Source organism: Hirundo rustica, chromosome 2 (genome assembly GCF_015227805.2).
Source record: "Hirundo rustica isolate bHirRus1 chromosome 2, bHirRus1.pri.v3, whole genome shotgun sequence".
In the NCBI taxonomy this organism is placed as follows: Eukaryota; Metazoa; Chordata; class Aves; order Passeriformes; family Hirundinidae; genus Hirundo; species Hirundo rustica.
The window spans coordinates 115,208,387-115,229,786 of NC_053451.1; the positions used below are offsets into that span (position 1 = coordinate 115,208,387).

The 21,400-nt window shown below is 43.6% G+C and overlaps 1 protein-coding gene across 6 annotated transcripts in view; it reads left to right on the forward strand.

Annotated features, from left to right (window-relative positions):
* The first annotated feature begins 10,560 nt into the window (after positions 1 to 10,560).
* The window catches only part of DSCAM (DS cell adhesion molecule), a 447,196-nt gene continuing 436,356 nt past the window's right edge, over positions 10,561 to 21,400 (forward strand). For 4 of the 6 annotated variants that reach the window (XM_040055424.1, XM_040055423.2, XM_040055425.2 and 1 more), the window contains exon 1: positions 11,223 to 11,268. In XM_040055424.1, the coding sequence (XP_039911358.1) occupies positions 11,226 to 11,268 (43 nt within the window). In that variant the 5' untranslated portion in view covers positions 11,223 to 11,225. Of the gene's footprint in view, positions 10,619 to 11,144; positions 11,269 to 21,400 lie in introns of those variants that run through there. The other 2 variants (XM_040055422.1, XM_040055421.2) reach the window with 2 other exon arrangements.

Here is a 21,400-nt window from a genome sequence, read left to right on the forward strand (position 1 = left end):
CATCAGTCATGACCTGAAGCAGCTGCCGATCACTTTTGCAAATTCTGAGGGCAGAGATTTGTCTGTGCCATGGTCTATGGTAATTATCTGTTCGGGCTTAAAGTGAGGTCACCAAAAGTCTTTTCCTATGGGCCCGGAAGAATATCTAAATACAGAAAAACAATTAGAAAACCACTCCTTACAGTGAAGTCCTCAGTATATGTATTAAAACAAACTGAAAAAACAGAAGTTTAATTTAATGTCCGATGACAAAAGCTAGGCTGCTATAATTTCAGTTCTAAACTGACAGGAATCCCAAAATTCATCAAAAAAAAAAAAAAAAAAAGAAAGAAATCATTATGTTTTCCTTATTCTGAAAAAAAAAAAGTTTATGTCATTTGAACATGCTAGCTAAGAAACCGTATCAAAATTTTGAACTTATACATTAGAATGTTTCAAATGTAGTGAATCCAGTTTTTCCAAAAAGGAGGCATTAAGTCAATTAACTTTTTGATCACCTTAAACTTCTACCTAAAATTAATATAATTTAATAATTCAGTGCCTCAGCATCTAACATATTTTGTAAATTTTTTGAATAAACTTTTTTTTTTTAATAGAATATCTTCTTGTTTAATTTATTGACTCATAACTAATTAAGCATAGCTTTATTTTTCCTATTATATTATTTTAAACAATAGCAGGGAGACCAAAATAGTGAGAAGTTATTCTCTCCACATTGCTGCGCAGGGAAGGCAGGAGACGTTATGCAAGGCAGGTGCATCTTTTTAAGATTTCTGGCTCAACCTTCAGCTAAAAAATGCTTGAAGCTCGTTGTGTTGCAGTCACACTGTTTCAAAGAAGCAGATAGCAGGAACAGACAGGACCCAGATATGCAGGAGAGTGATGGGAGCAGGGAGGGGAATGTGTGAGGGGAATGTCGGGTGGGGAGAGAGGAAACAGCCTGCTGAGGGAAGGGATGAATCAGCAGGGATGTGATCCGCGGGGACGGAACAGGATGTGCGGAACGTGCATCCCCCGTGGCTCTGGAGGCAAACGTTGTCACTCTGTGCCAGGTGCCACGTGCCAAAATCCTTCCCTGCACGTGGCCGTGGCCTGCACCCCACCCACCTCTGCGTGCTGAGGGGAGCCACGGAGGGGGGGCTTGCTTGCTCTGTGCTTTTGGGAGAACTGTCCAAAATAGTGGAGGAAATGTGTTTTCAGCCTACTTCCCTCTCCACTGAACTGCCGTCCTTCACAGGGAAGGCAGGAGAGCTCTTTTTATTTGCCCATTTTTATTTTCTTTTGCACATGATATTGACACCGTTTACTCAATAAACTTTATGAGCTCTTCAACTCAAAGAAAACCCAATTGCAGAAACTGTTAATAAATGTAGGGTTTTTTTTTTAAAATGAGCCACCATTACCTAAAAATACATGTTGGTGGTTAAGAGACCACTTTCGACAGGTGGCTATATTAAAAAAAAACAAACAACCAACCAAAAAAAAAAAACCAAAAAACCCAAAAACCAAAAATAAAACCAAAACCCCCAACCAAACCCCCAAAACAGTCCCCAAGGAAATGAGCAAGAAGTAGCACAACACCACAACACCAGTCTGTGTTGGACCAGATCAGCTTCTCCGTGGAGAATGAAATCAGTGGTTTTATTACAGTTCCATGAAGATGACCTTGGCAGGTCTAGACCAGCCCTGCTGCCCAAAGCAGGGCCAACTACTACAGCAGGTGGCTCAGGACTGTGTCCTATCAAATTCTGAATAACTCCAAGGATGGACACCCTGTAGGATGCCTCTGCCAGTGTTTTTTACCCTCACTGAAAAATTAAATGCATTATTTTTATATATATAAAATCATATCTTTAAATGGAACAGCTTAGTTTCTGTTTGTGTCTTTTGCCTTTTTTTCTGAATACCACCAAGAAGAGTGAGGCTACAGCTTCTTTGCATCATCCCATCCACTATTTTTACTCATTACTAAGATCCTCTTGAGCCTTCCCCCCTCTAAATAGTCACAACTCTCTCAGCCTCTCCTCATGGATCCGATTCTCCAATTCTTTTACCATTTTTTTGGTCCTTCACTAGACTCACTCCAATGTGTCTGAGCTTTTCGTGGTCTGAGGAGACCAGAGGTTGTAAAAAGTATTCCAGATGTGCTGTCACTAATGGATGACATGACAATTTTGATTTTTCTCCTTTAATACCAGTACAATGTATTGCCATCACTCATGTTTATCCAGGCTTTCATTTTAATCTGAAACAGGGTAGGATATCCCATTGTTTCTCATATAACTCTCTACTGCTGAAGTCCTCCATAACACATCCCTACCAAACTTCTCCCACAAAGTACTTGGAGTTATTTTCCATCTCCAGCCAGCATATGAAATTCCACTTGTTTGCCAGACTTACAGCCAAGTGTTTTTCTGCTCTCCTAGAAGAATTTCCTCCCCCAAAAACAGGATCTCCATTAGCTGCCTTCAGATCCTGCCTGTGGGCTTGCTGCTATTTAAAACCCCAGCAACAGCTGGCTGCTTTGGACATTGCTCATCTCGCTTAATTTAAAGTGTTTATGGTGCAATTCACTGTAGCCTCTCCACATAATGCTTGGAGAGAGAGGAATGGGAACTTCCAAGGTGTGATTTCTGTTCTACCTCGGCCAATCGCTTTAAGGTGGGAGGAATCATCTCATAAATGTGTTTTCTCCTCTCTTTTGTCTATTAAAGGAGACCACAATGGATGGAAGAGAGATAAGTGTCTTCTTTATACCCTTTTGTGTTTCCCTGGATGATTGAGTGACTTGAAATGCACAGAGAATGTACCCATCTTACCTGTGAAGATTTTCCATCGGTAAAACCTATGTCCTGTACTCAAAAGTAAATGCAAATGCAGTTTCCTCCACAATCTCTTGCCCTCTTTGTCTGTAAATGCTAAGTTATAGAAAATGCAACATGAAGTCAAAATTTTTTGTGCTGTGGTGCGTAAGCACACAGTATGTTGGTGTTAATGGCTACGAAGGGTGGACAGGCAAGAAAGGGTTAACAGAAGAGGGAGAGGCACAAATAATTTTTGCTTTTAACTGAAAACCTTGGATTGCACCAGGGAGGAGGCAGAGGAGCACAGGGCTTTGCAGCTGGAATCAGCAGCTGGGTTTGGTGAAAGGTGTGGGGCAAGGTTGTGAGGAGCTGGGCTGGTGGGAGATTGTCCTTGCAGAGAGAGGCTTGGGATCCCTGAGGTCAGCCCTCAGAAAAGTCTTTCCAGCATATGTGGTCCAGCCCCATGAGTTTTCAGGAGTTTTTAATTCCTGTTTATTCCATCCCCCCTCAAACTGGTCCCTCTTTACCAGAAAAAGTGAAGGTTGAAATCTTTTAGGCTCTTGCCTAAAACCTTTTTGAAGGTCTCCTCTGATGCCATGCCCCCAAACGTTTATGTTCTCACAGAACAGGGACAAGAACTTTAGATGAGAATAACACAGAGGCTCCACTTGTTGCACAGAATGGTATGAAGGAAAAAATCTCCTGTGTGCTGTGTGTCAGAAAAAGGATGGAGCACCCTGACACAGATGTGTGAATGAGTCAGGTGTGGTTTCACTCTGCGTTCCTGAGCCTTGGGGCAGGCTGTGTGGAGAACCGACAGCAGCCTGCTCCTGCTCTTGCTGCATTATCCATGACAACAAGTTGGCAAAGAAAATATTTCTTAGGTCCTCCCTGCTGCAGCCTCCTGGAGGAGCCGACTGGAGCTGGTGGTGCAGGACGCGCTTGCGGCCAAACCTTCTCACGAAATCCGGACCCACAACCCAATGGAAGCAGAGGAAAAAGCAGATGGGAGGGCTGCTGTGGCCCCACACCACCAAACACAGTTTCCATCCCATTTTAACTCTCCCTCCTGTGGCAGGCTGTTGCTTGGCAACTCTGCATCCTTGCTCCACCGCTGCTCTTCGGTCCTGCTGCTCCCCTGTGGCCCCTCCTTTGCACCAGGCCTGGGGACAGCCATGCTCACACGTGCTCCCAGCAGCCTGCAAGCAGGGGTAGCATCTCTTCCTCGGTGCCTGGAAGCAGGTGAGAGTCAGGAAGACGAAAATGTGGAGGACACCGTGCATTGCCTGAGGCATGGAGAACTCTGCTCTTCTCGATGCCTTCTTGACTCTGCTCAGGGACATGTTGGCTCCCAATAGTACAATTCTTGTTTTGTTTATGTTGTTGCTACTCCTTGTGAGCTACTGGCATCCAGAGCAGGTAATAGAAATCAGCACTTGGCTCAGGACCGGGGATAACCTTCTTCCCACATAATTACAATCCTTACTGGATTGCACTGGAACAATTATTAAAGAGAGGTCTGCAGAGCTTTGAAGCCATCATTATTATTATTATTTTTTTTAAGCTTTGTTGAAACTGTGATATTTCTTAAAATTTCCTCTTTCCCTACCACTTCTTTTAATGAGAAGCAGTTGTGTGTGCACAGACATGCTTGCATCCAAACCCAGAGGAGTTCTAGATCTATGGCTAAAACGCTCTGACTCTTAACCCAAATAATGGAAAATCAGATTTAGAAATGAAACCGTCCTCTTGACTCATCCCTTTCCTGTTGCAAGGTTATGTTGTGTACAGTGTGGCACGTCTGTTTCTATGATTTCAGTGTCCGTAATTCATTCCATCCTGTCTTGGCATCACGATTGTTCGATGCCGCGGTCTTTAACGTCTTGTTTTTGCACGCACATCAGACACACAAAAGGGGTTCAGTTCATCTTTGTTTGAAGGCTTTCAGTGGATTTCTCCAGCCCCATAATGCTTGGGATGTCGTGTTATGCTACTTCCTCTTGTGAGAACCAATTAGCACCAAGAGAAACCTCTCTGTCATTCTTCAAGCCCATGTTTTCACCCTGGCAGCTGGCTGAAGGATTGTGTGCTGTGTCCCCACCTTTCTTACTCACCTATTTTGCATGCCACCCTCCTCCCCTACCCTATTTCATATATTAGGTACAAACTTGCTGGTATGAATATGTGAAAATTAAAAAAAAAAGGTAAAATATATTTCTCCTGGCTTCTCCCCTCTGAAAGGAAATATTTTTCTTCTAGCTGACAGTCCTTCAAGCAGTAAGAATCTTACCTTCTCTGTTTGTTTGCAAAGTGCAATGCAAAGAGAAGTCTACAGCATCAAAAAAATAATCACTACCCTGTGTTTTGATGATGTTGCTTGAAATAGAAAAATCTGGTATTCTCTGAAGAAAACATGAATCACACACGGGCTTTAAAATCCTTCCCACAGACTGGATTTTTCCATGCCTTACTCTAGCAAGGATTTCTAAGAAACATCTTTGTCAGCTGCTCTCCCCCTTCTCTCTAATAACTTCTGAATTTGCTGTCCAGTCTCAATCCACTTGCTTGCTGAGTTTAAGTAGAATATATTTAATTCATTGCTTTAATATGCATATAAGGGTATAAACACTCACCTGGGCAGAGGAGAGAGAGAGACTAATCCCACTCCAAGCTGTTGAAAAAATTGGAAAAAATTCATAGACATCCAACTTAGGTCTTTCAGTCTTCTGACCAAATATCCAGAGGAAATTCCTTTTCCCACTGCTCCTGTGCTCACAGAACCACCTAATGGGGAAAGCTGGCTTGCTCACCTCTTCCAGATGCTACTGGAACCCCAGGAATGAGCTGCACGAGAAAAGAGTAACTTCAGGCAGGGTTAAAAAAAAAAAAAAAAAAAAAATCCCCATTTTATGCTTTAAAGCTCAGTGTGTGTTAAGCCATCCAGAGTGTTTCAAAAGCTGCTGCTTTAATTCATGAGCATATCAAGACTGAATGGCTAATTGTGTGTGTACTGTAAGAACAGGTCATGCGAGAGAGCACATTTTTTTGCCAGATAACAATATTCCTGCACATTATCAACTTGGAGCAGTCAATGGCTTCAAATGAAGCAAATTGTAGTTATTCCCTCACATTTTTTGGGGTGGAATAGATAGGTATCAGCAGCACAGATGCTTTCACAAGTAGTTGCATGCGGATGATTAAGATTTTGCTTCTCCATCTTGAGCATTCCCAGATGCTCAACAAACAGAGTTTTTCAACCAGTATCTTCTTAATGGCACTTAGAGAACCAAAAATTCCTTTTCCATTCTTAAGCGTCTCATGGAAAATATTTAATTTTTGCAGCTTGCCCTGATAAAAAAAAAAATGGCTGACTGTGAGCTTATAGATATGAGCATTAAGCTTGGTAGCCAGTGAATATCAGAAGGTTTAGCGATTGGTTTTGACAAGCATTCAACATTTATCTGAATCTCTCCAGTATCAAATCGGGCATGAAGTCTTCTGAGGAAAACCTGTTCTCACAAGGCTTTTGATTCTCCTGTTTCCAGAGTGATGGAAACTTCTAAAAAGCTTTCCCACTTCTCCTCTTTCCTTCTTAACCCCTGGTCTCTTTATCCCTCTTTGAGTTTATCTCCCTTTATTATGGGTGCAGTGACAAAGCTTTAGTTTACCTGAAAATCTGGGGAAGAGTGGTTCAAGCTTGTCATCTATGAAACAGATATGAATCAGAGAGAAGATGGAGAATATTTACCAGTTTGTTTCAGAAAATAGAGATTTGAATGCTTTGGACTATATTTCAGCCAAATAGTCACAAATTCTTTGCAGATTTTCATTAAAGGGGGATAAAAAATGCTTCTTGAGCTATTCCGGGTTTTGCTTCTTTATTGTTACTATCTCAGAGGGCTATGCTGCTTTCTTTGGTTTTGTTTCTAAACTGACTGGGACTACAATTCCTCTCTTAGCAAAACTGAAAAATTTCTAAACCTTATTAAAATGAAAGTCGTGACTAAATGTAGAACTAAATCAGTTTTCTTAGTTATAGCCCTCTGTGGTTATCTTTACCTGTCTGCAAGATAATAACTCATATTTTCCTTTCAAATTGCTGTGCTGCAAGAAAATAGTCAAGAAAACTAGAGCCAGGGAAAGAGGTCAGTAACGAGGAGAGACAGAATGATTTAGAAACTGAGGGATGACTGAGCCAAGGTGTCATTTCTCCCAGAGACTGGGCTGATCATTCACTTAGATTCTGATCTCAGGCATGTTCATTTCTTATTGTTTCTTTCCTCCAGCTCTTCTGACTGCTGAGAACTTGCTCTCCCACCATGCTTTCCCTTCACTTCCTCTTTGCTTCTCTCCCATTCCTTCTTCCTTCAGGTGCTTTTAAAACCACTTTCAAAGCTGAAATTGCAAATGAGTTTTTTTTGCATTCTGAATGAAAATGAGGGGCTCTGTTTGAATAGCTGAATGCTTCAATAGCAGATATTTGACTGAGTTCCCTAAAGCCCAAAGCCTATGAAACCATCCACGATCTGAATAGAAGAAATTACCAATTACAAGGAGCTGCTACTCCTTGGAAGAATTTTTTTTTTTTTTTTTTTTTTTTTTTTTTTTTTTTTTTTTTTTGTCCCAATCAATGCAGACTTATTGTAGACAGACCATTTTATCTTTTTCTTTGAAGAAAGAATTTCCCTGCAAGGCTGGTTGTAGGAGTCGTCTGCCAGATCCATCATCTCCCAATGAGGGGATGTGAAAACATTCAACCACTTGGATCCTTAATTTTCAACTTCATTTTCACAGAGGCTTTCCACGAGGCAGCTCTTACTTGTATTGGTCTTCTGTGGTCATTCTTTGTGTGTTCGCCCACTCAAGGTGAGATTATGATGCAGGTGCATTGCAAAATTGGTGTACAGACCTCACCATCGAACCCTTCCCGTGGTTTTCAGTGGGATATTTCAACTACAAGCTGATGACTGTGTGGGATGTGGTCAGACTGATCATGCTGGTGATGTTTCTGCATGTTCTTCATGCTGGTGGCTCAGGGGAAAACGGGAACATGCGTGGCCAGAACTGTCAGAAAAATGTTCTGGATATCCCGCTGGAACCTGATGGTTCAAACTCTTTGGGATTTCAGCGAGATCCTAATATCAAATCTCCTTGTGCCTCCTGCAGTACAGTGCAGCCTGAAGTTGCCTGAGATGCATTTGGGGTGATCATCATCTGATTTGAATCGTTGCTATATCTCTGTTAACTTCAAGAGGTCTTCCTCACCAAGCTGTGTGGTAGCTGCAGAAAGCAAGGACGGTCAACCCGATACAGTCAGCCAGTAGATGATCAAAACTAAGACTTTGAGACTATTTTAAGATTTTTGATCCTTACAACTTTCAGCTTCCTGTAGAGCTGTTTTAAACAGCTTTTTAAATGCAGTTTCTGTGCATTTCAGTTCATTTAAAACAACTACAGCAGCCGTGAACTAAAAGAGTAAATCTTTCATTTGTTCCTCAGTGGCACCAAAAGGCAAAGGGACCAAGTTCCAGAGGGTATTTAAAATTTTTTATCAGAATCCAACCATCTTAATTCCAGATTAAGAATTTGAGACTATTTTAAGATTTTTTGATCCTTGCAACTAAATCAATAACTTCAAAAAGTTGTGGGGTTTTTCTGTTTTGGTTTGGTTTGTTTTTTTTGAGGATATAGTTATATGCAGAGTATAATTGAGATACTTTGCTGGAAAATTGTTGAATTTGTATTAGGAAAAACTAAATAATTTCCAGCCACTTAATCCAAGACATTATAATTTAATCAAACAAAGAAAACAAAAAAATCTCCATGAATGGGGATTTTCCTCCATGACCTTGAGTAACCTTGATTGCAACTGAAGCCTGATCAAGCTTGATTTTCCAGACCCAAAAAGCAGCATCCTGATTGATTTCATGTACTTTGAATGGAAGATATCATATAGTCCTCTTTCTCCACTTTGACAGGTTGAATTTAGGCTTCAGTCAAGTCATTCCCTGAGCAGCACGACCGGTGAACCCTGCTCTCATGCAAAATTGCATCCTGCCTTCTTCATCCCCTCCTTAAACCAGCTCAGGACAAGGATTATGCTGTCTAGTTGGTTGGATTCTGCTAAAAAATGCTAAATACCTTCTGGAAGTTGGTCCCTTTGCCTTTTGGAGCCACTGAGGAACAAATGAAAGATTTACTCTTTTAGTTCGCAGCTGCTGTGGTGGTTTTAAATGAACTGAAATGCACAGAAACGTGTTTAAGACAGCTCTACAGGATGCTGTAATTTGCCAAGGGCTACCAGAGTTATGTAGATGAGTAAAAGGTATAAGAAGGAGGTTTATTTATTCTGTCATTGTAGAACATCTAGAACATCGTATCTCTTGAGCCCCAAAAAGGTTTTGGGCTTCGGAAGAGGAAACAAAGCAATTCTGAAAGAGCTGCCTGAACAAATGTGTCATGAACTTCTCCCAGATGCTCTCAAATCTATATTAAACATTTCTGCTAGTCACCAGCTCTCTTCTAAACAGATTAAAGTATTGTTATTTTTAACAGAACTTCACTCCCAATAAAACCAATTTTTTTAAAATTAATTTTTTTATTCTCCCCAAGACATTTGCACTTCTCTCTTTAATTTTTGTTTAACAGCATCAGATTCTATTTTCCCCTGAAGAGTTTCCCTGGTTGGCCACATCTTCTTTTCTTAAATGCAGCCATGACTTCCTGCCCAACATTGGTGTCATCTCTCCTGCTTTCCCTTCACAGCTTCAGTCTCTCCTGGCTGACAGCCCAGCCCAAATGGGATGCAGGGAACTGAGCTCTCTCCTGCTGGCTTCCACTGTCCCTCTGATTTTCTCAAGAATTAGAAAGAATGGCCTTATACAACGCCTCAGGGGTGTGTTCTGATCAGTCTTCTGTGGCTTCAGAGACATCTCCAGACAGATCTCCTTCCCTGCCCAGTTCTGCAGCTGCTGAGCTTCCTGCAGATGTCCATCCCAATGTCTTTCTGGGGGACGTCCTTTCTTGGATTTCATTGCAGTGCACAAGGCCGGGTGTTGGCAGCAGGGCAATGTCTGGTGCTATAAAGCATTTTCTTAAAAAAAAAAAAAAAAAAAAAAAAAAAAATTGTCCCACAAATGTGAAGTCATCCTGTTGGTAACACACTGGGGATTCTGCTGGTTGAGATTCCTTATTGCTTTGTTGTGTTTGCTTTTCATTTTACAGCTTAAATCCAGAGTTGCCCTAATGCTGTTATGTATTTCACAATATTGATTTTTTTTTTTAGCTGTCTTCATTTAATATTTTCCCCCTTATTTTCCTTTTTAGACCAACCTTCACATCACAGATGTGAAGAAAGAATAGGCGCAGAAATTGCTTTTAGTTAGAGAGACTGCAATTTACTCTTTCACTACGGGAGGGAAAAAAACGTCTCGCCACAGAAAGAGACGCAGATGAAAGGCCAAATAGTATCTGGACCTGTGTAAGCACTGCAAGATGTGTGTGTGTGCGTGTATTTTCCTTCAGCGGTGCACAGAATCCCAGTCAATTATTTGATGCACTCGCCTGTCTGGGCTGTGACCTTCTAGAAGGGCCCCCTCCTCCAGTCCCCCCACACGACTTGTCAACACATTAGTCATATACAACTCAGCTGATGCCAAACGGCCGCAGTTCAGCCAACTATTGAGAGGCAGCAAATTCTGCTGCCTTCTTCTATTGGTCTTGGGTTTTTCCACTGTGCGGACTCGGTGGTGCTTTAAGACTGCGGAGGGCTGGGGTTAGCGCTGGTCCCTCCGCCGCGCCGGGAGGCAGGGGAGGTGAGCAGCGGGCTCAGTGCGCTCCGAGCCGCCGGGGAGCGGGGCCGGCAGGGGAGCGGAGCCTGCAAAGAAGCGGGGCCAGGGAGGAAGATGTGCCCGCCTGCCCGCCCGCCTGCCGCCGGGCCGAGGGGAGCCGTGTGAGGAGCAGCAGCAGGAGGAGGAGGAGGAGGAAGAAGAGGAGGAGGAGGAGGCGTGCGAGGAGCCGGCTCGCCGCGGCTCGGGGCCGGCCGCCGCTGCTGCCGCCGGGGATGCTGGTGTGGCCGCGCCGGAGGATTTTGTCACCTGTGGCCCTGCCCCCGCCGCCCTGCGGGCGCCTCCCCGAGCCAAGGACACACCTGGGCCCCGCCGCGCTCCCGCCCCCCGCCCCCGCCGCCGGCCGCCTCTTCCCCCGCCCGAGCGCCGGGCGAGTGTCGGCGGAGCCGCGGGGCTGCAGGCGGGGCTGAGCGCTCGCTGGGCGGACGAGCGGCCCCGCAGGCTCCGAGCAGCCACCAGCCGAGCCAGGCGAGGGCGGCCGGACCCGGTGCGCGCTGCCTGCCAGCTCCGGCCCGGCCGTGGGCGCGGCGGGCGAGGGCGAGCCCGGAGCGGGGAGCGGGGGAGCGGCGGGGGCATGTGGATGTTGGCCGTCGCCTTGCTCCACAGCATCTCGCATGGTGAGCCCCGCCGCGGGCGGCCCTTCCCCTGTCCCCATCCCTCCCCTCGTGCCGGCCGGGAAGGGGAGCGGGTCGCGGCGGTGGCTTTTTGTGCCGCCGGGAGCGTCGCGCCGGCTGCGGGAGCCGCGGGGAGAAGGGCGAGGAGCGGGAGCGCCGTGATCGCGGAAAGTCGCTCACCTCGCAAAGTGACAGCCCCGGCACCTCCGTGCCTGCCTCCTTCGGAACGAGACGGTGCTTGCAGAGGCAAGGAGGCAGAGAGGCGCTTTTTCTTTCTTTCTCGTCTGGAAAAGTACCGATTTTTTTTTTTTTTTTTTTGCCAAGTGCCGTAGAAATCCGTCAGAGCGCACGGGGATGGTTTGAAGGGCTTTCATCCTAAGCGGTCGCATTGAGATATTGCTTCCTTTCGCGTTTTCTTTTACATTCGCCCTCTGCTTTCACCTTACGTTTTTACATATGTTTAAGAAGTAGTATTTTAAATTTATTTCACTTTCATCATTTCTCCGTGAAGGTACCTGCTCTGATTATTATTTTTTTTTTCCTCACTCATTTATGTAAAAATATGCACGGATAAGCATTACATCATCTGGAAAGGTTGAAGACTTTTAGTCAATTGTAAAGTTAGGAAGGGGAAATTAGAGTGGGGATAGAATAAGGGCAAACCTGTTATTATTTTTTTTTTCCCCTCCTTCTGCCAACTCTTTGACTGACAAACATTTATTGCAGTTTCTGTGCGTTTTTAATAGTGGGTTGGGGTATTTTGGAGCGTTCAGATACATGTGATTGAAAACCATGGCATGTGTAAAAATATGCTTAAATTGCTGAAGTTTTATTGAAAATGCACGTTTGGCATTGCAGTTTTAAGGACAGAAAACAAATTATTCTGGGGTGCCAGCTATTCTATTGCACTGCCTCCTCCGATCCGAGAACATAACATCGCCTGTAATGCTTCTCACCCTGCCAGATAAATCAGATTAAAGACGCAATTCTCGAAATAGGCAAAGCAGGTAGAGCAGGGGAAAAAAGGTTTCTCGTGTGGAATGAATGAGAGAGGAGCGCAGGGCAAAGTGTGAGGTTTTCCTGAAGGATGGAATTAATTGAACCTCTGGCAGAGGGTGAGGGATGAATGCTGGATGAGGGTGCCTTCACATCTCCTTAAGTAGACACTGGATGAGAAAAGGCATTGACAGGCATGGCTGGTCCAGTGTGAAGCGCTGGGGAGGGCAGAAATCAGGAGGTGAATCTTAAATGCGTGGATTTAGAGCGACCTTAAAAACATTTTTTGTCTCCTGCATGCCTCGGAATATGAAAGGATTGAAATCCCCCAAAGTGTCAACTTGGATTTTTTTTTTTTTTTTTTTCCCCTTTCTTTTGGCAGTAAGGAAACTGCAACAAGTTTTAACATTAGGAAATTATCTACCTATTTATTTATTTATTTTTGACAGGCAGCAGCACTGTGCCTTTCTCTTGTCCTCTCCAGCCAGATACCTTGGAGAGAGAGATTTGGTGTTAATAGGACAGAAAGAATCAGCTTGGAAGTGCGCTCTGACCAGTGCTATTCATTTAACACTAGATTTGCATAGAAATGAACCCTGTTTCTCTCCAGAAATCTTATTAAAAAAAAAGAAAAAGCAGATTTTTATTTCCCCTACTGTGCTGATGCCATAAATTCTATGTTCTAACCTAGCCAGTGATCCTTGCAAGGGTTTTTTGAAGAACAGAATAATTTTTGCTCTATGAGGTCGAAGTGCCATGGAAATCGCTTTCATTTATTCCTTGATCTGTGAAGTCAGAGTGGTGATTTCACTTTCAGTTTCCATGTGTTTTTGGATCACAGTCAGACCTGAATTTGTCTCCCAAAGACTGAAGAGTGTAATGTGTCCATGATAGATGCATCTGCATGGATTCTGTGCTGCCACACAGCAACGTCTGTACATTTGTGACTCCAGGGGGACTAAAATTTAATGTTTTCATGTATAGTTACAGTCCAAGGTGAAAGCACTGTGAAAGCGTGTAGTGGGTGGTTCAATGATTCTTTGCCACTTAAAAAGTCTGTTTGTTTTTGGCATCATACTTGATGTCAAAATGCAGATTTTTAGGGTCTTTTTAAGAGAAATCTTGGAAGAAAATGGCACCTGCCTTCATATTAAGACTGGATAAGTTGGTTTTATTCATTGGTAACACTTATTAGGACTTATTAGGGCCATTTTATCAGAGTCAGGAGTCGGAGAATAATATTTTTAAAGGACTTCAGATTTTAATGCAGTGTCATATCAGTTATGTATCTCTTTGAAGGAAATGACTTCATATATAAATAGATATGTCACATACACATTTCTTTTCATTATTCTATCTATAACTCCATCTGAACTCCATTGTGTGACAGGCAGGGCTCTGTTATGAGTATATCTGGTGGTGGGGGGGGGGGGGGACAGGTTTCTGCCATTGCCTTTTCTAACCCCTGATGCCACCACACCATGTTTGCTTAAAACACCAGCACAGGTATAAGTGGTTTTCCGTTGTGTTACATCTCAGTCTGATTTTAGCTTTAAGATAGGTAAGATTGTTCATGCTTGTGTTGGTTTTGATTTTTTTTTTTTTTTTTTTTTTTTTTCCTGATGGGAGGAAGAGGTTAAAAATAAACCCATAGGTTTCACTCTGCAGTTGTAGTCTTGGGCTTAATTTCTTTGGAGATAATGGAAACCATCTGAATAACAATAACAAGGTTGGGCCCCATATTTCCCTACAGTCACTCAGCACAAATACATTTTGTCAAATTAGGTATGAGCAGTGTCACTGGGAAGGCTTTATGTTTGTGAAATAGCTTCCTTCTGGGGACAATAAAGTACTGACACTCTCTTCCATCCAATTAGTAATTCTGAAGCCTGAAACAAAAACCTCCCCAAATACCTGGTTAAAGTTTATATATTTCATGAGGGTTTTAAACTCTTGTTGCTGCAAGTTCCTTAAGAATACAGGTAACTATTAACCATAAATGCATTGCAGCCCTGGAAAGTGCGTGGGATGATATAGACATCAGTGGGAGCTCTGCAGCTGAATTCACTACCTTGAAAGCCTGAGTCATGCAGTTCTAATCCTGAGCAAGGCTTTTGAGTTGCCTTTCAGGGTTACCCTGCCTGCACCACCTTCCCTGTTACTCTGCCTGAGTATTCCAGAAGGGAGCATCTCAAATGAGCAGCAGAAGTCTGCTGTAGCCTGGTCATAATTAGTAATGGGGCATTTCACTAATTGCAGTGAGAGAGGGCCGGGGAGGCTCTGAGGGGAGAATGGCCTCCTTCAAAATCCTGCCTCTTTTTGGTAATGACTGTGACCAAGCTAGTTCAGGTGCTGCTTTCAGAAATGAGGATCTTTCAGCATCACTCAGTCTCTGCTGTGGATATGCTGAACCTTTTTTCCAGGCTTCCCTCTGGCTGCATTTCTTACGTGCCCGTTGCCCATAGATGCTCTGCTGAAATCAATCGAGCATCGGGAGGCACCAATACAGCACGGATGACACTAAAAATACATTTCCATTAAAATGATTTTCCTGTTCGAATCCTCTCCCTGCCGTACATCTATCAATGTGGGTTTGAGCAGCGTTTGGGGAGACGGGAAAGGATCACACTGAACTGAGAGCAGGGGTTAGGCTGGAGCACGAGGAGCCAGAGCGACGGCGGCACTGAGACTCCCCAAAGAAAAATGGAGATTCTCAGAGCTGGGGATGCAACAGCCGAGCAAAAGAGCAAGCTGCTCTCTTTGTGGAAATGCACTGAGATACCTGCAGAGCTTGTGTGGAATTGTGCACCCACATCCCCACCTCAGGAAGTTGAATGGATGTGCGGGAAGCATTCGGCTTGGTGCCTGTGTGTGGATGGCACAGCACAGCTAGGGGTGTTTTTAATCCGGTGTTACCCGAGCTATGAATAGCTATTAATTAATCACCAAATGCCAAGGGGAGGAAAACTGCTATTGCTGGGCAGTCAGAGGATGTGGGGATATCTATACCTGTTTCAAAAGGTGTGTTTCTCCTGTGCTCGGGGCTTGCTGCTCCCCTGGGTGCTGGGGCTCTCCTGGGGGATTTCCTCCCGTGGTGTGGGCAGTGGCTGTGCTGGAGCTGGAGCCACAGGACACTAGTGGGCAGCAAACCACAGAATCTGTGTCTTCCTAAGCTGTGGGAGCAGGCAAGGAGAGCTCCAAGAGGCATTTTGCCTGTGTTTTTCTATTAAGGGTCACTAAAAGCTGGTGGGTGCTGCGTCTTCTTCCCGTGGAGCTGGACAGCAGTTGTGTGTGACAGTGAGGGTGTTTTTGGGAGTGGTTCAAAGAGAAGTTCTCGTCAAATTGTAAAAACAAACCTCTAAACCATCTTAAACAGGGCTTTACTGCAGCTCATGGCTCCTCACTGTGATTTCATACAACCACGGAATTGTCGAGGTTGGGGAAGACCTTTGAGCCCAGCTGTCCCCACAGCACTAAGCCCTGTCCCCAAGGGCCACATCTGCAGGTCTTTCAAATTCCTCCAGGGAGGGTGACTCTTCCAAGGCTGGAAAACTCTTCCCATGAAGAAATTTTTCTTTATATCCAATCTATACCTGCCTGGTGTAACTTGAGGCCATTTCCAGTCATCCTATCCCTTGTTCCATGGTGAAAAGACCCCAACTCCCACTTGGCTCCACTCTCCTCCCATGGAGTTTAGGGAGTGGGAAGGTTCCTCCTGAGCCTCCTTTTCTCCAGGCTCAGCCCTTTCCCAGCTCCCTCAGCCCCTCCTGGGGCTCCAGCCCCTTCCCTGCCCTGGACATGCTCCAGCCCCTCCAGGTCTCCCTTGAAGTGAGGAGTCCTGAAACGAAACCAGGATTTGGGATGTATTTCAGTGGAATTTCCTCAGTGCTGCTGCATCTGGGAAAGTTTACAAGTTGATTTTGATTTAGTTTGTTCTCGAGTAAACTTTTGTCGCATAGCATACTGCTAATTTCAATTATTGGGGAAGATCTCATGGGTTTTGGTGATTAGATCATCCAGAAAGTTCTTCCAGCTCATGAGGTGTGCAAGGCTCTGAGCTGGGCTCAGGTTGGGCCTCACTTTTTGTGTCTTTACCTGAATAAGAGACTTAACAAATATGCTGCCCTCTCAGGTGAGGGGGTTGTTTGGAGTGGGGAAATAATCTGCTCTACTTATTAAATAAACAATTGGAGTGACCAAAAAAAGCACAAAGCAACAAAATGAACTGTCTTTCTGAGGGTGGGAAGTCGGGGCAATGGATTGAGGAGCAAAATATATGGACTTTTTTCTTCACTCCACCAAGTTTACTCTAACTAAAACGTTAAGATGCGTGTAGGATCAAGGTGTGTTTGAACATATTGCTCATTTAGCCTTTGATTTTATTTGGCGCACGCCATTTATCAATCTCTTGGTCTTGGAGTCTTTCAGATTTACAGGAGGAAGGACTAATTCCATCTTCTACTTTAAAAATTGAAGATGGGAGTAAAACATTATATTCATCTTTTATTCTAAGGTACGTTTTTTAATATATATATTTTAAATGTTATTTCTTTTGAGTCAATGAAACTCTAAATATACTACAAAAATCCATTTAAGCAACGTAGGTCTGCAACATACATCAGAGTACTCAATTATTTCAAGGTGAACGTGCAGGTGTCTGCAGTTAAATTACTCGCTTCACAATGTATTTTGAGTTATTTCATAATCTTATTTAATCATCACTTTCTTTTCATTTAAACTGTTCTGAAATCAATGAAATTAAGATCTGAAATTGTAATTTTTCGAAAGAAGCTTTATCTTCTCAGTCTTCACCTCCCTGCCCCTTCACAACAATTGGTGTTGCTGAAAATAAAATAACAGGAAATTTAGTATTTAGGTATTTAGTAACAAAAGTCTTTCACAGCTCGATATTTTAGAGCACTGAAGAGAACATCTTCAAGAACAAGCCACTGATTCCTTAGGAACTTGTTGGTGCTGGGAGCTTTTCTTGTTATTGCTTAACTTTGGATACTGCCATTCGCAAAAAAAAGAATAAAATTCTTACTGCCTCATAAGTACTTTATTTTTTTTTTTCCCCTCATCAGAGCATTGGGTCACTCATAAGAAAAATAAAAAGTAGGGTATGTCAATAAATACCTTCCACAGTGAAGTGGGCAACAAATGCTATGATCTGTTTTGAGGAAGGAAAAGAAGGGCAAGTGGATGGACAGACAGGATGACAGCGATTAGCAAGTCTCCCCAGCATCCTTATTTAAGCTATTTTTACTCAGAAGGCAGGGAGTAAGACTTAAGAGTGAGCCAGCAATCCTATTTATAGAAAGCCATTTTTAAATGCAAAGGCTCTGAGAAGGAGAGTCACCTCCATCCTAAACACCAGCCTGCCTGGAGCTCCCTCAGCTTCTGCTGAAGCTTCCAGAAGGACAGAGCCCTTGGAAATGCAGGAGTTTGGGCCACGGGGCAGCCCAAGAGCACGGCTGAAAATAGCTCTCTGCTCCACATCCCTGTGGCAGAGACAAAGGCACACACAGGGATCACCTGAGGAGGTTTTTTTGCCTGGTGCCTCTCCGTGTATTCTCCTGGAGATCCTGCTGGTGTGGCTCTCAGTGTAATTTGTCAGGGAGACAGTTCCTTCTGAGATTTTAAAATAAACATATATATTTCTGCAGATTTTCATATGCAAATCTGCATAGCTTGTAATTGCTTAAAAACTACTGCGTATGGAAAATTCAGCACTTGCTTCGCTGTCCAAGTGCGCTTGATGCTATTTTCTTCCCATTAATTACGCTGTAATCCCATGCAGAAGATTTGTGGCTTAAGATTAATGTTTTGCACTAGGCTAACAGTTATCCTCAGCAACTTTCTGCCATCTAAATTATTGGAGTAACTTTGGGGAGCCCTCCAGTGTTTCAAGAGCATCAGAAGCATATTCTTGAAATGACCGGGACTGTTTCAACGCAGCCAGAATAAAATTGAATGTAATTATACTGCTCTGTAGCTGCAAATAGTTGCCTTATCTACATAATCTACTCACAGTGGTTCTGTAGATAAGATTGTAGGGTTGCTGTGCCTATATTTATGGAGTTGTTGGAGTGAAATCCTCTCGTGCGGTTTTGCAAAAGGAGCGGCTCACGCTGAGCCTGCAGGCTCGGGATGTTCGTCTCTCAGCCCTACAGATGGCAGCCCCCAGTGGCTCCAGCTTTTGGGTGAATTCCATGGAATTCAGGAATTTGTGGAAGAGCTTTTTTCCCTGCTCTGTTCTTTAGGAGGGTCTCCATGAGAGCATCATGTTCAGTAAAGGTTTCTAAAGGCCTAGTAGTTAGTGGGGAGTTCAAATAACTAATGTCAGTCTTTGAAGTTTTAAAATGTTATTTCTTTGGGGTCATTGAAACTCTAAATATGCTACAAAAATCCATTTAAGCAACATAGGTCTGCAACACACATCAAAATACTTAATTATTTCAAGGTGAACGTGCAGGTGTCTGCACATGGTTTTTGTTTAAGCTGGGAGGAGTTTTTGGGATGCTGGAATGTGCAGGCTTGGAGGAATCTGTGTGTTGTTGTTACACTGAACTCCACTAATCTCATTTGAGTGCACCCAAATCTACTTGGTTGCTTCTCTTCCCAGGCCACGGGAAGGTGATGCATAAAGTGCAAGATCTTGTTGAATTCTGTTTCTGTTGAATTCTCTCGTTCAATTATTTTCCTATCAGAAATCATTGTGTTTTGAGGGTTGTTTGTTTTTGTTTTGTGGTATTACCTTCTGAAGTCTTTGGGGTTTTCTGTGTGAGTTTTATCAGGAATTTTGGCCCTGACTCAGGAAAATACTGTGAGTGCATCAAGTCAGTCCCTTGACAATTATGAGGTGAGCATGTGACAAGCTGTTAGAACGCTCCTGGCTTGAGCTAAGGACAGAACAAGTCCTTGACAAAGTCCTTTCTGTTATGAAAAGCAGATTCAGCTGTCCCTGGAATGGGATCTTGCTGGAAAAAAAGTCATTCAAGCAAAATAGGCTCTAGGTGGACCTCAGCTTAAACAGCAAAGTGGTTCAGCATCCACACCACACATTGTCCACCTGAATATTTTCTTCTCATTAAGTGGCTTTTCTGTGGGGCAGCTTAAAAGCCAGTTCACATATTATTTCTAGACAGGCCTACCATAATTTGTGTTGCAACTGCAGTTGTGAGGTGCAAAGCAAAGTGTTTGCTGCGTCATGATATGAAGGAAGTAATTTGGGAAGCTGTCAATGAAACAGAAGTTCTCCAGTTATTTTTGCAGACATCCAATGTAGAGAGTTTTTTGCATAGCTAAGTGATTTTTCAAATGTCTACTGCAATATTTGCATTATGCTTCTTTATGTTTTTAGCTGTGTTTATTTAGGAAGCTGTCCTTTGTATCCTTCTTTCTAGTTTTGTTGTGTGACCTTGAGGTTTCTCTTCCGCAAGGACAACCTTTTCCACAGCCCTGTTGTTGTTTTGGGGCTCTAGAAACCAGATTTTCATCATTTAAACCAGAGACACTGAGGGTCATCTCACTGTGGAACTTGAGTGATAGGTGATGATTACCATGGTTTTTGCTGTGTCAGCTGTGGCTGAGACTTTTTGTTCTCAAACTTTTGTAAATACATTTATCTATAAAATGCAGAAGGAATGACTAGAGGAGAGGGAGGGATGGGGGCACAAACATAACTTTAAGTGGGGAGGGTAAAGGAAGTGAAAAGGGTGAGTTGGAACTGCACAGGTGCCCAGGCAGTGATGTAAGGTGTGGTGAGAAGAGGGAGGGCATTCACAGGGCATGAATTCCTGTGGGACAGCAGGAGGGAAGTCTCTGAAGGCCAGATTTGAGCTGGACAGGTTATGGTGAAGGACCCTGAGGTCTTGGCTTCAGTTTGCAGTGGGGAAGGTGAATCTGAGCCTGTTCCCCTGCGAGCTGTGGGTGGAGAACTCGGCAGAATGTGGCTTTGGGACTACCCAGTGCTCTGTTTTGGCTGCTTATCTGTGCCAGAGGAGGTTGGTGCTCCCCATGGATCCTGCTGTGTGCCCAGCAGGGAGCTCGAAGTCCCAGCTGCCCTTGTCCTTCACTGCCTGCAGTCAGATTTTTCTCTCATCCTTATCTACTCCTGTTACTTAATCTCTGCTGTAGGCTTAGTTTAAGGCCTACTACCTGTCTTCTCTCCACATTTGTCCCAGTTATTTATATTTATTTTGCCTCTTCCCCTGAGGCAAATGTATTTGGGGGAGTGGAGAAGATCAAGGATGGACAGCAACCTTACGAATGTCATCGTGGCTGTGGAGTAGGAAGGGCAAGTTCCTCATCTGAGCAAAGGAGGAAGGGGATGAGCTCCTTTATTGGGCAGGAGGGAGATAATTAATCCTGGGTGAAAGAGGCTGAGCTGTCAGGCTTTCGGAGGAACCCTGGCAGGGGTAATTTGCTGTTCAGGTTCGGCGCAATGGGATCTGCTCAGAGCAGGTGCCTGATCCCCAAGCCTCTCTCCTGGGGTGGGAATTCTGGGAGCACTGGAGAGGAGCAGGTCCCCAATTCCCCACTGGAGAGCAGCTCTTGGTCTCTCTTACAAATTGGAGAGCTGCTTGCTTAGCAAGTCCTGAGGAACAGTCATGGTGGGAACTCAGCCTGGAGTAGCGAATGCTTATTTTGGTTTTTTTTTTTTTTTTTTTTTTTTTTTTTTTTTTTTTTTTTTTTTTTTTTTTTTTTGTTTTTTGTTTTTTGTTTTTTGTTTGTTTGTTTGTTTGTTTGTTTGTTTTTTGGGTTTTTTTGGTTTTTTTTTTTTTTTTTTTTTTTTTTTTTTTTTTTTTTTTTTTTTTCCCAGGGAAGAAAGAAAGGATTAGGTTTTAGCTTTTCTATCCTAGTCTAGAGTAAAAATCTTGCCCAAAAATCTTCTGTTCCTCACCATTTTTTTTGCCCTTATCCATGGGTTCATGCTTGAGGAGCAGTGTGACTTCAGAGAGATGTGACTGTGTGTGCTCAAACTGTGCTTGTCCCACTGGTGATGGAGCTGGAGGCTTTTTGGAATATCCAACCACTGGCACAGGTGAAGGCAGTACAGTGCAAAAGAAATGCCTGTCTGAAGACACTCCAGCTGCAGCAGTTCAGTACATATTTATTGAGTACAAAAGTTAGTCCC